Raw genomic sequence first — 21,181 nt, 5'->3', positions numbered from 1 at the left:
ACGGTTAAGTCTTTAAAAGACGTTCAAGAGTTTTGCCAGTTTGTTATTGTCCCGACATTCTGTTATTGTAGGGACATCGCATTACATTTTCACGCCCCTAAACGTGACGCTGAACAAAACGAACTGTGATTGGTTGCTTTACATGTTAGTCAGATGGCCTCTTGGGCGGTACTTGGCCATTGAAAGCTGCGATGGGGTCCAGACCTTCTGCCATCAGTCTGAAGGTTTGGCTACGTGAGACTAGGGTTGATGTCAGCGCCATCTAGAGGTGGGGTTGCGAATTGCTCAGTCCACCGCTCACCCCTCCCTTTTGAAGCCCATAGAGAAGCTAGGGTGGCCGACACAGGACAAAGATGTGGTCGTCTGAGACAGCAGAGAGTAGCTAGTAAAGCCATGAGGTTTCTTCTTACTTCTAACAAAGAATGGTCTCTGCTTCTCATTAACCAGACTACTACTACTACTACTACTACTTTGTGCGTATTCAACGTAGTGATGATGCAAGCCGCCTCAAAAAACACCAATGAAGAAGAAGAACAACAACATGGTGACGAAACGGCGTGATTTCCCCCCCCCCCCCCCAAACCAGTTCAGCGGAAATCCCGCTTTGGAGCCGATTCTAAACATTTCATTGGCCATGTCAATCACAATAACGACTGCCTACACCCAACCCTGATCCCTAAACCTACCCGTCACTGTAACCTCAGCCAATGAAATTGGTTGCAAGGTGGGGATTTCTGCTGAACCGTTTGGGGAAAAAAAAAAAAAAAATCACATGTTGATCAGTTTGTCCATTTAGGGCTACTGTAGAAACATGTCGGCGCAAAATGGCGACTTAACATGTAAAGGGACCTGTGGTGTATGTAGATAGAAATGGTAATAAAACTAATAAAAGCATAACAGTTATGTAAGGTCTTTATGCACCACTGAAAACATAGTTATGTAGATTATAATGCATTTGTCTATAGATCCTCCTAAAATGTACACACTGCACCTTTAAAGGATTAGTTCACTTCTAAATTCAAATTTCATGATAATTTTCTCACCCCCATGTCATCCAAGATGTTCATGTCTTTCTTTCTTCAGTCGAAAAGAAATTAAGGTTTTTGAGGAAAACATTCTAGGGTTGTTCTCTGTATAGTGGACTTCAGTGGGGTTTACTGGGTTAAAGGTCTAAATTGCAGTTTCTGTGCAGCCACTATACACGATCCCAGATGAGGAATAAGGATCTTATCTAGCGAAACAATCAGTCATTTTCTAAAAAAAAAATTAAAAAATTAGGTAACACTTTAGAATACTGATCCTTCATTAATGAATAACTACACAGGAACAAATGAGTAATGCATTATTAACACTCTAGTAACTACTATTAACTAACAAGTAACTCTGATGAATGAATTAGTAAGTAATAGTGCTCAGTTGAAGGTGGTAGTTCACTATTAGTTAATCAGTAACTACTGTTTTTTTTCATACCTCCCAGAGAACTACTAAGAACTACTATATACATGTTCATAATTAATGTGAATAATGCATAATGTATAATTAATTCTAAAAAAAACATGATAACTCTCTAGTAACTACTGAAGTCATTGTAAACTTTTGAGGTTTTTGTAAAGTATTGGATAGTAATAACTCAAGAGTTACTATATAACTCTAAAGTAACTACTTCTTATTTGGATCAGTATTCTAAAGTGACGATCATGGTAACCCACTAGTAATTACTTAAGTGTTACTACATCCTTCTAAAGGAACTACTAATTATTTGGATCAGTATTCTAAAGTGAAGATCATGGTAACCCACTAGTAATTACTCAAGTGTTACCAAATATATCATAAGGAATTACTGTACAAAAACACACAAAAACATCAAAAGTTTACAATGACTACAGTAGTTACTAGAGAGTTATCATGTTTTTCACTTTAGAATACTGATCCAAATAATTAGTAATTCCTTCTTAAGTATTTTGTAATACTTCAGTCATTACTAGTGGGTTACCAAGGCCTTTACTTTAGAATTAATTATACATTATGCATCGTTCATGTTAATTATGAATCTGTATATAGTAGTTCTTAGTAGTTCTCTGGGAGGAATGAAAAAACAGTAGTTACTAATTAGTTAATGGTGAACTACCACCTTCAACTGAGCACTATTACTTACTAATTCATTCATCAGAGTTTCTTGTTAGTTAATAGTAGTTACTAGAGTGTTAATAATGCATTATTCATTTGTTCCTGTGTAGTTATTCATTAATGAAGGATCAGTATTCTAAAGTGTTACCAAAAATTATATAATAATTTTGTGGTTTTAACCACAAATGATCGTCTTGCACTTGCTCTCTTCCTCCTCTTCTTCTTATAGAATTCTGGCAGTGTAGATGCTGCTAAGTGTATTACTGCCCTCCACAGGTCAAAGTTTGAACTAATTCTTATATACTTGCACTAGCATATTGTATATGACAGTTAAGTTCAAACTTTGACCTGTGGAGGGCAAACTGCAATTTAGACCTTCAACCCAGTGAACCCCATTGAAGTCCACCATACAGAGAAAAATCCCGAAATACTTTCCTCAAAAACCTTAATTTCGTTTCGATTGAAGAAAGAAAGACAGGAACATCTTGGATGACATGGGGTGAGGAAATTATCATGAAATTTGAATTCAGAAGTGAACTAATCCTTTAATGTGTAAAATGTATTTTGCAAATTGCGAGTTAAAATCTGAGTGGCTACTTAGAAAGTCAAGATTCACAGGTTTTTTTTTATCAGTCTGTTGGGGGAAACAACATTGTGTTTTACAGAGTACTGACTGCTACAACTAGTGCTTCCAAGAAAGAAGACAAGACAAGAAAGTCACTGGATTTGACAAAGTTTGTAAGGTTTGTGGCATTAGATATTCATAGTTTAATTTGAGGTCCTAACTAGGAAGTAAATGGGATATCCTTGAGCACAAATGTACGTTCTGCTTCATTTTCCGGGTCATGTTCCATAAAATCATCAGGAAATTCTAACCACAAACCCAACACACATTTTCCTCTAATTTCTTTGGTTTTGGCGGTGCCTTTGTTTGAATAAGCTACCACTTTGTTTCACACCCTTCTATTATGTCAGTGTTGTTCATTTATCCATCCCTAAACATGACATGAAAAGCGAATTGTGGTTAAGTGTTTTACCTGTTAGCCAGATGCTGCCTCCATGTTAGAATAATCTGTAAAGTGGACCAGACATCATGCCAATAGTACAGTCTGACTCTGCAAGGCTACTTTAAGACCTACTGAGTTAAATATAAAGTACACTATGCTTTAAATCTAGTTGTAGACTGATACAAGAGTATTTTTACTGTAGTATTTTTGCTGTCCACAGATTATTTTCTGATGCTTGGCCAAAACGCTCTCTAATTAAAATGTATTCAGCAATACCAGTAACATCTTCAAGCTGTCAACAGTGTGGTCACAGCGGACCAGAAAAAAAATGTCTACGCCACTGTAGGAGACACAGCGCTGTCATAATTTTCCTACCAGTATCATTTGGTAATAGTTTTGGCATTTAACTGGTGATTCGTCTTCAGTGGAGAAGACATTAGTGTTATTTTAAAGACATTAGAGTTCCTGGGAAGGACGGCACACCATGTCGTGTCTCCAGTGTCTGTCAGTAAAACTAAAATTGACCACCAGTCACGGAACTTCTCATGGAGACTTGACTATTTTCTGGTAATGTTCTGCATGTGTGAGAAAGGTGTTTTTTTTTTTTTATTAAATAGAAAACATCTAGCATTCTAAAACGCATTGTTGGTCACTACTGGTGGATCAGTTTTTCTTCTTTATTAAAAATATGTCTATAAATATGGATTCAGACATCAGGTAAATGGGACAGATAATTTCCTTGAGTGATTTGTTTTTTAAACATCAGAAAGTAATAAAAAGCAAGTCAATTCATAATTAATAATTGCCACAATGATCTTTCTCATTCTGAGAGGTGGGACACTTTTGATTGATTATGATCATTACACACTCTGCTATTATGAGCTAACATCATGAACCATGTTACATACGGTAGACCATGACTTCTAGCTAGACCATGGTCATCAGCAGGTCTAATCTGATTTAAATTATGGATCAGCTAGACTACAAGCTTGTGTAGCTGCAAATGACCTCAAGATAGACCACTTTGCACCAGAAAACTAAATATCTACCAATTTCCAAACACATTGACAACCTTAAGGTTTTTTCTTTCTTTTTCAGCTGGGACATAATAATTAATTTGGCAAAATTCTATTTTTAAGAAGCAGAAAATTACTAGATTTTTTTTTAAAACTAGAGTATTTCAAATATATTCTCCACTCTTTTGCTGATGATCTGTCCCACTTTAACTAAAATAAGTGTTCTTTCACAAATCTACCAAAAAACTGTCCCACTTTTTCATAATTCACCTTAACCAAATCAGTTTACAAATAAAAAGTAAATGAGTTAAAAAAAAAAAAAAAAAAAAAAAAAAAAAGAATTAAATAGTCAACTGACATCCAAAGCTGGAAAAAAAAGTTTGAAATAAACTAAATAACTCACATGATTGCATTATTAATTAAAGGCACAATATGTAGGATTCTTGGATTAAAATATCCAAAAACTACTAGAACAGTTTTATATATTTTGTTAACTTGAAATGTTTCCAAGAATGTTTAAATCCAGAGAAATAAGCAATTTTTAACCAGCACATGGACGTGTCTGATTGTCCGTGTGTCACCTATCAGTGACGTCATACCCGCATTACCCTCGATTTTCCGGTTTTATTTTGTAGAAACCATGGAAACACCAAAGACACTTTAAAGGGATAGTTCACCCAAAAATGAAAATTTTATGTTTATCTGCTTACCCCCAGGGCATCCAAGATGTAGGTGACTTTTTTTCTTCAGTAGAACACAAATGATGATTCTTAACTGCAACCGTTGCGGTTGTCAGTCTAATAATGCGAGTGTATGGGAATTCTATCAATAAGAGTTGAGAAAACTTGCATAGACAAATCTAACTGCATAGACAAATTGTGGTGTTTTAGAGGTAAAAAATAATATAAATACTGTTTGTTTTCTCGCACAAACCGATCATTTTGTGTCTTAGGACATCAATGTGTCGTCACGAGCCGCAGGGTTTAATTTGGATTTGTCTATGCAAGTTTTTTCAACTCTTATTGATAGAGTTCCCATTCACTCACATTATTTGACTGACAGACTGCAACGGTTGGAGTTAAAAATCATCATTTGTGTTCTACTGAAGAAACAGTATCTTGGATGCGCTGGGGGTAAGCAGATAAACATCAAATTTCCAGACAAATCCAGACAAAAGTCAGTTGGCTCCTCAGTGACTACTTCACTCAGAGAAGCGCTCAACCTCAGCTGTCAATCATGACATCTCACCCCTGTTTTTATAGTATCAAGTAACTAACTAAAACCAAACTTATTTAAAGACGAACACTAGAATTAACACCAGCGTGATAAAAACTGCCTAATGAGACATAAATTGTGTTTGGGAAAAAAAATTTTGAAGTGTAATTTAATTTAGTTTGTCTCACATCCCACTGTAATACATGGTGAGGGCGGGGTTTATGACCTATACTGCATCCAGCCACCTGGGGGCGATCAAGAAGCTTTGGCTTCACTTTTCAGGACTCGTGTGGCATGCGTGTGCTTGACCAGAAGAAGCGGAAGCAGCGACTGTGGCATAATAAAAGTTCCGCTGCTCTCGAGCCGTGTGTCGCGCTCGTCTCTCATTAGCAATCGCTCCAGCAGCCTCGTTCCGCTCCCGCAGCACTCGGCCCCGCTTTGCTTCATACTACAGTAACGTTAATAATTTCACCCATGAACATGATTTCTGCCCGAGTCCTGTCCCGATTCTCTTCCACCGGTTGTGAGGCGAAGACGACAATTCCCAAGATTTCACGCTCAATCTCGGCGTCATCTCGCCTTTGTTTTGAATAGGCGACCTCCAGCGGCAAAAAAGTACATAGTGTGCCTTTAAATAAGTTATTGATTTAAGTGGTTTAATAATAAGCATAAATAAAAAGAATACATTTTTTTTTGAATTTGACAAAATTCTATTTTAAATAGAAAATTGCGATTTCAATTTGTTGATAGAATTTAGAAACTACCCTTTTTTTTCTTTTCTTTTTCTTTTTTGCATTGTCCACCTTAACCAAATCAGTTTACAAAAAAAAAAAAAAAAAAAAAAAAAAATTAAATGGTCAATTGACTTTCACAAGTAAAAGTGGAAAAATAAAAGTTTGAAATAAACGGAACAGGCCTAACAAATATAATAACAAAAATAATGAGCATCAATAAAAATATATATAATAACTAATATATATAATAATATAAATATCAGTTGTCTTGTAATTTGCCATATTAAAGAGTCAGTGTAAGAATAGTTTGTGTGTTTGTTTAAGTGCTGACGTACCGTTGACAGGCAGTAGAGAGCATTGCTGCACATGTTCAAAAGACTGGACACATCAGGGTCCGAGAGTCCAGACCTGTAATGCGCCTGCTGTTTGTCTCGCGTCTTGGCAGCCGCCGGTTGCGGTACAGGGGGAGAGCAGCAGCAGGGCTGATAAAGCGCGTCTGCCCGGAGGGGTGGAGAGGAGGGCAGAGACAGACAGAGGGCAGGACTGGCAGGGTGCGGCTGCTTCAGTAGCATCTGAGCTCGGGTCACTTCCATTTCCATCTCAACTGAGAGCCGCGCGCCACAGCGCAGTAGTCAAACAGCCGAGCCGGGAGCCAGAAACCGCTGCGGGGACGCGCACTCTGACCGCGGCTCTGCGCAACCAGGACCCGCCTGCAGGCGACTCTCAACGCGCGTGCCAAGATAAACGGAACTTCTCTATTTATTCCCCCTGTCTCCGCTTGGACTGAGAGAAAGCGAGTTTTACAGACCTGAGAGGAGGACTGACGAGCTGGCACCAACCTCTCCGTCAACCAACCGCCTGAGGATCCCAACGTCTGCCGGGGTGTCTTTCCGTGCGTAAAAGGATGGTGAGCGCCAGGTGTCCTAATAGACTGGTCCTCCTCCCCCTCCGGTGATCTTGCGCGGGGACTGAAGCTGAGATTGGGGGGAGGAGGGTCGCTTTACCATCATCTTCACCATCTTTGACACTCCATCTTTTGGAGTGCCCGCTTGCACCGGTTGGCATGAGACTCTCCACAGCAGCGGCGCTCCTCACCGGCTTCATCTTGGCTTTCTCGCCTGCGTACGACAGCTGTGGACCGGGCAGAGGTTACGGCAAGAGACGGACTACAAGGAAACTCACGCCGCTCGCCTATAAGCAGTTCAGTCCAAACGTAGCCGAAAAAACACTGGGAGCCAGTGGGAGATATGAGGGGAAGATAACTCGCAGCTCCGAGCGCTTTAAGGAGCTGACGCCCAACTACAACCCGGACATCATCTTCAAGGATGAGGAGAACACAGGTGCGGACCGCATGATGACTCAGGTGAGGCAGACACATGGGGTCCTCACACAGAAGGTCGGCTAATTGTTCAATTATAACTCAGTTGAGATTTTTATCCAAAAGGACTTAAAGTACACTTGTGGTTAAAGAGGGAGTTCATGCAAAAATGAAAACACTTTATTTTGATGGTCCCTTTTGAACTATAAGTAACTTTGCATGTCAACTCATTTGAGTGTTAGTAGACTGTCTGCTTAATATCTGCTAACTCTTTATTGTGATGCTCCCCCAATATACATTCTACTGACTATAAGTAACTTTGCAAGTACATGTCAACTTATTCTAACCCTAACCCTACCAGCCTACTAACTAACTCTAATGAGAGTTGGTTGACATGTAGGTGCAACATTACTTATAGAATGTGTTAAAGGGACCATCAAAATAAAATGAAACACTTACTTTTTATCTTCTGTGGAAGATAACAGAGATATTTTGAGAAGTGTCTGTGTTTTTTTGTTTTTGTCCTTACAATATAAGTCACAAAGAAAGACAGATTTGGAACAACATGGGTGTGAATAAATGATGACCAACTTTCATTTTAGGATGTACTATCCCTTTAAGCATTTTAATCAATGGTAGTAGTTCATGGAACAATCAGGTTTGAGCCTGCGGCTCTTAGGTTACACTACCCTCTGCTTTACTTGCACAGTAGTTTACTAATAATACTGCTACTATTTAATGTACAGTAAAGTTTAAGATCCAGAGCATTAGTTCAGAGTACTGCAACATAGGTTAAAAATTGCAGTCGGCATCAGAAACTTCCTGTTTCGGAGAATATAGAAGGTCTGCAAAGTATTCGTTGTCCAATCCTGCTCCTGGAGGGCCACTGTCCTGCAGAGTTCAGCTCCAAACCCAATTAAACACACCTGAACCAGCTAATGAAGACCGTACTAGGCATACTAGAAACTTCCAGGCAGGTTTGTTGCTGGAACTCTGCTGGACAGTGGCCATTCAGGACCGAGTTTGGACACAGGTTTAAACTTTCATCCAAAGTGACTTTTAACATCTGGGTCAATATGTGATGAAGGGTCTTTATCAGTGTCAGAATGGTAATGGTTCATGGATAAGTGAGGTTTGAACCTAAGTTTCCAGCCCAGATCCTCAATCATTACTGAACTATGTATGCCATTATTTAATTGACAGTACAGTGTCCTTTTTTCTGTGCCCAATAAATCAGGGTACTGCCATATTGTCAAACCGTCAAAATTGTTGTGGACTTCAATAAAGGTGTGGGCTATGTTTTGTAAAGTTGATAAAAATCCTTGAGATAATTCTGAGGAAATCTGCAAATGTATAATTTGCCATTTAGATTAGACTTTCATCCAAAGTGACTTAAAACAGGGACAGACCCCCTGGAGAACAGCATGTGGTTTATTGTCAGCAGAATGTTGAGTTTATGACTGTGGGGTTCGTACCTACAACCCTTAACTTACCAGCCCAGACATTTGCAGACTACACAACATTCAATGGCCTTTTTGAGGACCCTTTGCTCAGGTCACTTTTCTTTTACTACGGTCTCATAGATGAAAAATGGTTGTGGATGTATGGGGATAGAGACCATAGTCCCCCCCCCCAAAAGTGAAAATCCTTGGGTTCATTCAAGGTTTCGGGTCTCTCGGTCTTCACGACAGAGAATACGGGGGCAGGTTTCGTCAAATTAAAGACACGGTAGTCGTCGGGTTATTTTATAACCACATATTTGAACTTTCTCCCACGGGGCTCTTGCTCAATTTATGTGAATGAATGAACGCAAAAGGGGTGACTGTCAATAAAATGGAAGGGAAGGGAAACCTGAAACGTTTAATTAAAACAGTGCCGTCGCTGTTTTAAGCACGATTGGAAAAGAAAACATTAAAACTGCCCTTGTAGATTGAGCATGACCTGTGACTGTTTTAATGTTTACCCGTATGCTTAAACACGACCGCTCGTGATTAACGGCATACACCCCCCTTTTTGAAGCGTCAGATATTTTTTACGACGTTGATGTGGTCCCGAGTGGAATTTATTTGACTCCAATCTCCCCCTCACCTAAAAGTATTTATATCAGCTCTTTTCCTCTGAATGCCCACATGTTAATGTCCAGGAGAGCCATGTGGGAACTGAGGAGGGGCTCATAGATCTCACCCCGTCTTTACCTGTCACCTCTCCGGCGAGCGCTGCGTTCGTTTACCTGACCTTCACGCGATTTATGAGGGCCAAACTGCGGCGACGGCTGGAGACAACCTCTGGTCTGTTTTTCCTTTTTATTCGGTTATTTTTTTGTTTGTTTTTGTAGCGTACGTGTGTAAAAATAGTCGGCTTCGCATGCATTTAAGCCTTAATTACACACATATTTTTCTCCACCTTATTTTTGATTCAGCGGCGAGCGGCCCCGGCGCTCTCATACAGGAGCGAGTGTTCAGGGCCCCGTGCCGTCGGTGCGCGCGGGGTGAATGTTTGTGTAGCCCGCGGTTAGTGTGAAGGCTCTCCTCCTGAAAACCCGTCGATCTACGCTTTGAAAGCAAAACTAACAGAGTTCACGGGGTGATTTATGAAGTCCAGTTCACTTTTGCAACCACAACGAAAAAAGCTGAAATCCACACCGCTATGTGAATAGGCATCTATTACAGCTCCCCGAGACGCTATTCTTATCATCCAATCCGGAGACGTGCTCGGAAAAATCTTCATAAATATCTATATATGGATTCTTATAACTAAAACGCATATTTTTCCATTCAGATTGGCATTTCTGAAATGATGCCAAATGCACATATTTCTAGTTAACCATAAACTACCGTTTCCTTCTGCAGGTCACCATAAACCGGTTCTACAGTCTTAGAGTTTATCAGTCTAGGTCTTTTAAAGATTCACTGGAACTCTTCAAGGTCCAGGAGCTCATTGTTTCAACTTTTGGAATGAGGAAAACTTAACGGGATAGTTCACCCAAAAATGAAAATTCTGTCATCCTTTGCTCACCCTTAAGTTTTTCTAAACCTGTATACATTTCTTTGTTCTGCTGAACACAAAGGAAGATATTTTGAAGAATGTTTGTAACCAAACAGTTGTGGGGCACCATTGACTTCCATATGGGAGAAAAAAAAGGCATGTTCAGTGATACCCCGCAACTGTTCGGTTACAAACATTCTTCAAAATATCTTCCTTTGTGTTCAGCAGAACAAAGACATTTATACAAGTTTGGAAAACATTTCATTTTTGGGTAAAATATCCCTTTAACATTTTTAAAATGTCATTTAAGCTCTGCTTTCTTGTATGTGGAGTGGACAAAAAGATGCTTCCAAAATGGTTTTTGGTCCCCTAAATTTCAGTGAAGGTTTTGTTCTTTAATGAAAAATTCACCAGGAAATGAAACCTGTATAACTTCTCAAATGAGATGATTTGAAGAATGTTCACGCTGCTCTATTCTATATAATGAAAATATTGGTCTTCTATTCTTATTTGTGTGTCTGCATATTCAAACTTGCAGGTGAAGACAAAACATGCCAGGCGTGACATCAGATGCCAAACGGCACTGGTTCTCGCACATCACATGACCAATCAGGAAGTTTGAATATGCACAAATATGAATGAAATATGAGATCTATAGAGTGCTCCAGGGGGGATTTTTGTATAGACCATCCCAGAAGTTATCATCACCCTGATTCCTTCAACAAAATCCAATAGGATTTTTCCATTGGCATGTAGATTATTGCAGGAAATAAGCTCTTTAACCAATAAAAGTTTGATTCTTATGTGTTTTCTTTAAAGGTGCAATGTGGATTTGTAAATTTTAGGAGGATCTATTGACAGAAATGCAATATAATATACATAACTATGTTTTTTTATTACCTTAGAATGAGCCATTTCTATCTACATACACCGCGGGTCCCCTTAGATGTTAAGTCGCCATTTTGCGCCGGCATTTTTCTACAGTAGCCCTAAACGGACAAACTGCTCTACAGAGCGTGTTTGCTTTAATGAATACTCTCTGCTGTCTCAAACGATGATGAAATGTTTGTCCTGTGTTGGCCACTGTAGCTTCTCTATATTGCAATTCGCAACCTCACCGCTAGATGCCGCTAAAATTTACACACTGCACCTTGAAGTAAATCTTTACACATGAACACAACATTTTGAATTTTGAAATTTGCCTAAACATAAACGTCAGAAGTAAAAAGCCAAAGTTAAGCTATAAACAAAGTTCACCACAGTTATGACTTCATGGTTGTCTCTGATAACTCTTTTGATCTTTATTTAAAATCTACAAGTTGGTAAGTTTGAGTTATAATAGTTTGCAAGAGCGTGAGTATAAGATGTAAAAGTGGACTAGTTAGTAGATGAGTTGAGAAAAAAGCTTTAAATAATCACAAGTGCAGGTATTACTGATTCTTATGTTGTAGAATAAAACGTGAACATATCTGGGTTCATCTCTGGGTTTTAGAACTCATTACTGCAGCACTTTATAGTGTAGACTTTTTAGTGAATAGTTGACTTGACATTTATGATGATGTTTTTATTTTTTTTCTCGAAACTCGATAGCCCCTGCTGTGTTTACCAAATGCATTTAGCATTTGAGAAGGAGCAGTATGAACATTCTTCAAAACACCTCCTTTTAGGTTTCATGGAAGAAAGCAAGCCATGCGGCTTTGCATATATATACAGGTTTGCATACAAGTAAGCATACTTGAGTGTGGGAGAGTGCATTATCATTGTTGACGCTTTGACTGTAGTCTAAGCATTTGCTCCTGTACTTGTTTTGGATTCAGTGACTCTCAGAGACTCAACAGAACAACCAAACACAATAGCACTATATTTTCAAATCTCCATTCCTCTCTCATACCAGCCTGGACTCTGATGGTCCAGTATCCATTGCGACCAAGCACAGCTCTGAAAGATAGATCCTAATAGCACAGAGACTTTAAATCACTGAGCTCAGACTTAAACAGATAGTCCACAAAGCTTTGTAGAGCAGCTATTGAGTGGAAAGGTAGGTCTCCAATTCAGAGAACAGAAATAGATGGTTTGATGGCACAACTATGTAGTGAGGACTTAGAATGGCGACATCAAAGAATCTCTGCCGTCACTCAGTAAGCAATTTGTGACCACTTAGTTGGTGGTTATCCAGTGACCTTGCATGTCTCGTGGCCTCTGGTTGAGACAGGGATTTATCAGCCCACGGGCAGAGTGTGTTTGTGCTAACCACAAATGCGTCAGTTCTACAAATGGCTGTCAGGATTATATTTGCCATTGCTCACTGCGCTTCTCACCTAGCAACTACTTGCCCACAGGCTTTTTGACATGAGCGTCCTAAAATCCATATTTCTTGCAGGAAATTCACAAAGTCAAGACAATGGCCTTGTGTTCTTTCTTACTCAGGCACGCAAAGCCTCCTTCTGTTTGTTTAATTGGTAACTTATGTATCAGAGTTCAGCATTCAGTTGGCTTTAAATACTGTCACACTGGTCATTTACGCTACATAAACCACCAGAAGTACATTTTTATATATTTCGTTGTGAGACATTGTGACTGTGAATTTTTTTTTTTTTTTTTTTCTGTTATTAAGTTGCTGTTTTCCCAGACAATGTAAAAATGTGCAACCATAATCATGGTTACTGTAATGTTTACGTTACTAATTTCCTTATAGCTCACATTAAATGCATGTAAATGATTAGCCTGGAAGAACAACAGATCATACTTAAACTCAGGCACTTGCTGCATTAGCTTCCTGGCAGAGTTATTCAATATACTATGATAGATTTTATTAATTAATAAATAAATAAATAAATAAATATATATATTAGATCAAGTTTTAGTAATTTTGTTAGGATTTTTAGTCATTTTTATGAGTTATGTTTTTTGAAACATCTAAATAGTTTTTATTTTTATTTAAATTTTTGTTGTACAGTATACTTCAAATTAGAAATGTTGCATGGCAAGTTTTTTTTTAATCTTTTATTTCAACCAATTTTTTATGGTTTTAGTTTAGTTAACGATAATAACCCTGTTATCTGGTAATCATTTGATCACTTTTCATGTGTATGCATTCTAGTAAATTTTTCTCATACTTTTTATTTTTATTTTGCAGCGCTGTAAGGATAAGCTGAACTCCCTGGCCATCTCTGTGATGAACCTGTGGCCAGGCGTGCGTCTGCGCGTGACAGAGGGCTGGGATGAAGACGGCCATCACTCTGAAGAGTCTCTGCATTATGAGGGCAGGGCGGTTGACATCACTACCTCGGACCGCGACCGGAACAAGTACGCCATGCTGGCCCGTCTGGCAGTGGAGGCCGGCTTCGACTGGGTCTACTACGAATCCAAAGGCCACATACACTGCAGTGTCAAATCAGGTGAGAGAGGGGCTGTGTGTTTGTGTTTGTGTTGAGGTTGTGAATGGGGGGAAAGGTCAAGTGAGAAACAGACTAGTTCTTACAAATGAAGGCTGGGAAAAGAAAGGAAAGCAATCATGGTGGGATATTAGCATGTGACTTGTTCATTAGCAAGTCACCGTGAAATACCATTCACATTTTATTTCTGAGTGAAACAGGATATTCAATGAGGAAAAAAAAGTGTGTTTGGGACTTAATTTTATTCATGGGGAATTGCAGAGGATGCATTAAATTGATCAAAAGTGACAGTAAAGGCATTTCTAATGTTATAAAATATTTCTATTTCAAATCAGTGCTGTTCTATTAATCTAAGAATCCTGAAAAAATGTATCATGTAATATTAATATAATATTGTAAATATAATATTAAGCAGCACAGCTGTTTTCAACATTGATGATCATAAGAAATGTTTCTTGAGCAGCAAATCAGCATATTAGAATGATTTCTGAAGGATCATGTGACACTGAAGACTGTATCACAGGAATATATTACAATATATTAAAATATAAAAGAATTAAAGAGATTGCAGAGATGTGGTAATATTTTACAATATTACTGTTTTTACAGTATTTTTGATCAAATAAATGCATTGAAGAGCTAAGTGGAAAGTCATTTCAATGCCAGACCTACTGAAAGTTATTTTGATGAGGATTTTTAAGTAGATTTTTAAATTGGATAAAGTTTGATTTCATGTTACTTTTTAACTTTTTTTAATCTAACCAAAACTAACAAAGCTTCTCACAGCCATGTAATGTGAGAAAATGAGGGCAAGAGATGGGCTGTGAGAGCATATCTATAGATACAGAAGGAATCACATTAGATTCCTGTTTCAGCACACACTGCGGGGTATGGCTTTTCTAATGAAGAGAGCCATGTTTGATTCATCTTGGTATAATTTCTTTGCTTCACATGATTAAAACAGCACAATCTTGCAGCACTGGGCCGTCTGATGAATGCACTCACTCCTCTGTTCACCATTTCTAACATTTACCTTTACCTTTCTTACTTTTCCAGCTGTGCTTTACCTTGATCCTTATTTCCATGCAAGTCTACACAGACTTCATGTAGCTTTAGCATCTCCAATTTAGCTATTAGCATACATGCTATTTAATCTTTTTAGTGATTTCTATTAATCTAACAGCGGGGAAACTGTGGGGGAAGCAGACTGTCAATTTAATATTCCTGTATCTTATTGTTATATTTTCAATTATATCATTTTGATGTAAGGTAACAATCTCAAACTCATTCACTCTTTCAGACTTTGTTGCAACATAATATTGTGAAATGCATTAGCCATTTGCAGACTCACACAGAATCATCTGCTCAACGCATAAATATAAATGTAATCTTCGCACACAGAATTCCCTAAAAACGCAACAGATTTGGCAGAATTAAAACACTAGTCATTCAGAAACGTCTACTTCTGCATCCTTGTTTATTGAAGATTTCAGACCGTAATTAAGATATGAATAAGCATCTACATTTAAAGCATTTTACCATGTTTAAATCCATTCTGCAGATTTTCCTTTAGAATAGTCTGCAGATTACGTATAAGTCTGGCTATTTGTTTTGTTTTTTTAGCATACCTCTTATACAGGTGTGATTTACTATTTTGTCTATTTACATACATTGAATTTCATAATAAAATCTCTAATATTCATTATCTGTTTCTCTGTTTTTCCTTTTTCTTTTCCCACCATTTTCTTGCCCTTTGTTCCTCTTTCTTCTGTCCTTCCTGCCCAGACCGTTATGCAAGTCAGCTGTCCCTGACATGATCAGAAGGAATACAGGGTTTTTATACCTAGCTTATATATATATATATATATATTGTATAATGTTATGTATATCTTGTAATTTGTACAAAAACGTAGAGTCTAAAGAGGCAAGATTGCTGGCAGTGCCAGTAAAGTCAGAATCAGTCCACTAGGAGGCACTCATACACCAACATCCCAATGAAGAGGACGTTAAAGGCCTTATATTTGCCACCCTGGCCAATCACTTTGAGGATGCCACACTGATCCTATTAACCAACTCAACCAATCACTGAGGGAAACACCGTAGGACCAACCAATGAATGAAGGGTCAAAGGGTCAGAGGTATATCAGTGACTCAGAAGTGAAGATTAGAAACAGGACATTGAATTCATTCATTATTTCCTTAATGAATCATTTTCTATTCCTTTCTTTCTCCATCTTTTCATTCCTCTCTTCCATTCCTTTCTCAATCTTCTCTTCAGATCACTCAGTAGCAATAAACACAGGAGGCTGTTTCCCTGGAGAGGCTCTGGTGACAATGGAGGACGGCACACATAGACCAATCCATGACCTGCGAGCAGGAGATCTTGTTCTGGCCTCAATGGGAAGTGATGGGACAGGCGACCTCATCTACAGCGAAGTTCTCACCTTTCTGGACCGTAGCCCTATTACCCAGAAGCACTTTTATGTGATCAGCACTGAGGATGGGGCCAACGTCTCTTTAACAGCAGCTCATTTACTGTTTGTTTGGGTTGGAAACTGCTCCAGAGGGGGCCAGCCAACGCCGGGAGCCCTCCGGGCGATATTTGCCAGTGATGCCCAGCCAGGGCAGTGTTTGCTGATCGTCGATGAAGGGGAACTCAGGAAGCGTGTTTCACGGATCACTCGAGTGGAGGTGCGGGAGGACCAGGGGGTTTACGCCCCACTCACTGCCCATGGGACTTTGGTGGTGAATGGCGTGGTCACCTCATGTTACGCCGCGGTAAACAAACAACGGCTAGCTCACTGGGCATTTGCGCCTCTGCGCCTGTTGTACAGCTGGACCGGACCGGATCGGATCCTTAAGAACGGCTTACACTGGTACTCTCAGGTCCTACTCAGTGTGGGAACACTACTGCTAGACTCTGAACTATTCCACCCTTGGGCCTTAGAAGAAAATGAAAGATGATGGATTGAAAAGAAACGCAGAGATGGGCGAAGAGAGTTGACTGAATGCTCAGGGTTTGTGACTTAGGGGATGGTGCTAAGTGCTACGATGCAATGCATACCGAAAGCAGACTTTTTAACTACTTAAAGGGATAGTTCACACAAAAATGAAACTTGCCCCATGATTTACTCACCCTCAAGCCATCCTAGGTGTATATGACTTTATTCTTTCAGACGAATACATTCGAAGTTATATTGATAAATATCCTGACGCATCTGAGCTTTATAATGGCATTGGCAGTAAATAGAAGATGAGATTTTGAACCCCAAAAAGTGCAACCAATCCATCATAAAAGATAACCACATGGCTCTGGGGGGTTAATAAAGGCCTTCTGAAACAAAGCGATGCATTTGTGTAAAAAAAAAAAAAAAAAATCCATATTTAAAACTAAAATAATTAGCTTTCAACAGACGACCATACGCATTGATTTACGGCGAAAGAGAAAACTCTGACCTGACAAATGATGCAAATCTGAAGTGGAGCTTGAGTTTGTTGCACAGCCCTATTTTTTGAACAGCGAGAGGTGTCAAAACTTATGCTACTCCTACATCGCGTAAGGAGTTACTCTTTTGGCGTAAGTCGACGTGCATACGGCCGTCTGCCGGAAGCCAGTCATTTAAGTGTTTAAAGTTTTAAATATGGATATTTTTCTTACACAAATGCATCGCTTTGCTTTAGAAGACCTTTATTAACCACCCTGAGCCATGTGGTTATCTTTTATGATGGATGGTTGCACTTTTTTGGGCTTCAACATTTCATCCTCTATTTATTGCCATTATAAAGCTTAGGAGAGCCAGGACATTATTTAATATAACTCTGATTGTATTAATCTGAAAGAAGATAGTCATATACACCTACTGTGGGATGGCTTGAGAGTGAGTAAATCATGGGGTAATTTTCATTTTTGGGTGAACTATCACTTTAATAAAGGTGAAGTGTGTAATTTCTGCAACTACAAGCAGAATTGCAAAATAATTGTAATCTGCCATTGATGCGAGTAATCCCGCCCCAAACTCAAGCCATAGACCTTTTTTCCATTTGCAGGGTTCTCAGAAACAAAAGTCGTAGTTGGGTAAACTTCTATTGTGGTGAACGAGAGTTGACAGCAAATATAATTTTTGCGTTCAAATAGCAAAAGAAAAACCCACTATAGTGTTTCCACAACGTTCCAAAAAAGGTAAAAATTAGAGTGATTGATTCCGGTGGTCATAAGAGAGAAAGGGCCAGATTTACTGAACGGGGCAAATTAGCGTGAGAGCGCAATTCCACAAATGTGCCAATGGTAGTGGCAAGTTTTGATCTACTGCTGACGCGCAAATTAAAGAACACAGACGCAGTCAAATCATTTACATAACGACCAACGCAATCTACTAAGAGCAGTGCAAATTAGCATTGGGTCGCAAATCGGCAGAGCTGATGTTCTTATCAGGTGCGGGTCGACACAGGCGCAACTTGTTACATGTAATCTGACAAACATGTACACGTATATAATATCGTTTGCCAAGCCATGTTGGCCTATACACGCACACACACACATTATATATATGTATATATGTGTGTGTGTGTGTGTGTGTATATATGTAGGTCAACATGGCTTGGCAACCAAATATTAGTAAATAGCGTTGCGTGATTCATTTAAATACTCTCCTCCCATAAATTTTGCATCTGAAAGGGAAACTCCTACAAATGCATATGCAATAAGCTCAGCCGCAAAACAACTCAGTCCACACCTTTTCAGCGCTACTTTTGCACTGCGTGTCTTTAGTAAATCCCGACAGTAGTTTTTTAACGCCAAAAGAGGGTTTGCGCTGGCGCAAGCTGTTAGTAAATCTGGACAACAGATGTTAAATTTGCCAACACTCCCTCTGCTGTTGTATTAGTAAAACTCACACAGCGTTAAGTAGGTTTTTGTCATTTAAAGGGGTCCTATTATGCTCTTTTACATTTTCAACATTTTTTAGTGTGCAGTATTGTGTTTGAAAAAGGTCTGCAAAGCTACAAAGCACAAAGTCATACCAAAAGGATGTTATATTTCTGAACTCCCTCAAACACCTTGATTGTAGTCTTAAGGTTTCTTTTGGGGAACGTGCACGTTAAAATAATTCCTGCCCAAGGCATATGCTAAAAAAGGAGTCGAGGCCTAGTTGATTTGTGTTAGTAGTGTGTATGGTAAGGGAGTGATATTTCCGAAACACGCTCGAAACGGTTGACCAATCACAACACACTGGCCCAGCCGACCAATCAGCACATTGCACTTTTCAGAAGGAGGGGCTTGATAGAGATCAGAAATAAAAAGGTGTGCATTTCCCAAAAGCATCATTAGCCAACTGTGGTCACAAGTTCCGTTAAATTGTATTGATAACAGTGGAATTTGCATCCATATTTGGCATCGGGAAACACACCCCAGAGCGTTACTGACAGACAGGAAGGGAGGTGCTGCAACAATGTAAAATATGTTAAAAATAAAGTGTTTTTTTAAACATTCAAGCATGAAAACCTATTCTAGTAGACCCAAAAACAAAATCAAGTCCCCTTAATCAATGAAAAGGTAATACAACACAAAGTATACTCTTATAAATGTATAATACACTTTAATTTGTCATCAGTATTTGAAAAGGCAGCCTGTCCATTGGTTGCTGTGTCGAGATCATCAAGATGCACAAACAAATTGAGCAATCATCCTTAGTAATCTCTGCATAAAAATTTGTATAAATAAATTACACACATCACCTTTAATTGTAAAAAGAACCGATTACAAACTGACCTCTGGTCTTGCTTCTTGCAGGAATTGTGAGAGACCAAACATTGTCTGTGCCTTATGTATGTTTGTTCGCTATTTCCATATTCCAGTCTCTTTCCTCATTAGATTGTCATTCATTTTAAGACAATCTGTTTATTTAAAAATGTGCTTTGTAATATCATTAAGGTAATATAAGGTATTCAAGCAAAGTATTTAAATTCTATTTTTGAAATTAAACTTCATACAAATTATTTATTTTGTCTCATATTTGGTTTTTGCTGGCTATTACAGTTTCTTTAATTCATCCCTCCTATCTAAGCTGATTTTTACTTATGGTAATAAAAACAAATGATGACATAATCATGATATAATATGATGTTAGTTTTATGTTATACATCTTTATTTTAGTGTTTGTAGCAATTTAATTAAGATTATTAATTAATAATGTTAATGTTAAATTAATATTAATGTTAAGTTAAATAATTTGTGGTGCCCCGGCCCCCTGGTTGAGAACCACTGTACAGTAATTGTTCCCTGCTGGTAGAAAATGGTCAGTACAGTGTGCAAGCAAAGTCAGATGGGTTCAGTGTAATGGGAATCCCAATCAACATGTGATATGACCCTATTGAAAAGAAAAACACTCCTCTTACTAATGAGACCATGCAAACATTTAAGCAAGTCTCATGTTTCAAATGCTCAAGAGAATAAATCATTAGATTGAAAAGGATGACATTTTAGAAGTTTTGTTCTGGTCAGCTTATAGAAGCATATTGCAGCACTTTTAATGTTACTGACTTTACATGATGAACTTTGTGTGTTGTATTATTATTCTTTACTTAAGTCACTTTGGTTAAAAACATCTGCTAAATAAATAAGCACAAATGCCTATTAACACATCAATGCATGACCCACTGCATAAATAAATAAGCATAAATGCTAGTTAACGCATCAGCTTGAACCCACTGCATGTGGAAATCTTTCGCCCTCGCACAAAATTTCTGCTTGTGACTATAGAGTGGTGCAGGTATGACGACAGAACCCGGAAGACTAATTCGCCATTGGTTCCTTAGAGATTTTCCTATGGGGTTTTATAATGGAGTTTCTCAATTTATGTGTAAAATAAAGCCTGTGGTAAACATAACTTGACGATACTTTGACGTTTTGTTCTACAACATACACTGCACACACACTCACACCCCAAACTGCCTTATCTAGTTACTTATTAAAAACATACGTTTTCAAAAATGAACATAACTGCTTCAAAATTTGCATTTTTGTTATGGGTGTGTGTAATTTGTAGAACAAAACATCAAAGTATTGTCAAGTTATTTTTACCACAGGCTTTATTTTACACATAAATTGAAAAACTCCATAGGAAAATCTTGAAGGAACCAGGGGTGAATTAATCTTCCAAGTTCTGATGTCATACCTGCACCATCTATTCCTATTGAAATAACTGAATTCGCATATGAAAATTCACCCAGCAACGGTAAATGTGATCATGGCTTAACTGTTAAATCTTTTAGATGCCACAGACACCCAAATATGATGCCCAAATGTGATCATTCTAGTGTGAGGCCCCCCCCCCCATCCTAAAATTGAAAAGGCAGCTATAGCCTAGAGTAAAAATCGAATTTATAC

General features: G+C 38.5%; 1 protein-coding gene across 1 annotated transcript; it reads left to right on the top strand.

Annotated features, from left to right (window-relative positions):
• The first annotated feature begins 5,254 nt into the window (after positions 1-5,254).
• On the top strand, positions 5,255-17,006 carry ihhb (Indian hedgehog signaling molecule b). Its single transcript, XM_048200317.1, has 3 exons — positions 5,255-7,462; positions 13,539-13,800; positions 16,076-17,006. Exons 1-3 carry the CDS (start codon positions 7,163-7,165, stop codon positions 16,759-16,761), a joined length of 1,248 nt encoding a protein of 415 aa, XP_048056274.1. The 5' UTR covers positions 5,255-7,162; the 3' UTR covers positions 16,762-17,006.
• The last annotated feature ends 4,175 nt before the right edge of the window (positions 17,007-21,181 follow it).

Source organism: Megalobrama amblycephala, linkage group LG8 (assembly GCF_018812025.1).
Source record: "Megalobrama amblycephala isolate DHTTF-2021 linkage group LG8, ASM1881202v1, whole genome shotgun sequence".
In the NCBI taxonomy this organism is placed as follows: Eukaryota; Metazoa; Chordata; class Actinopteri; order Cypriniformes; family Xenocyprididae; genus Megalobrama; species Megalobrama amblycephala.
The sequence above is the reverse complement of the archived record's forward strand: the minus strand, read 5'-3'. Positions and strand labels throughout refer to the sequence as shown.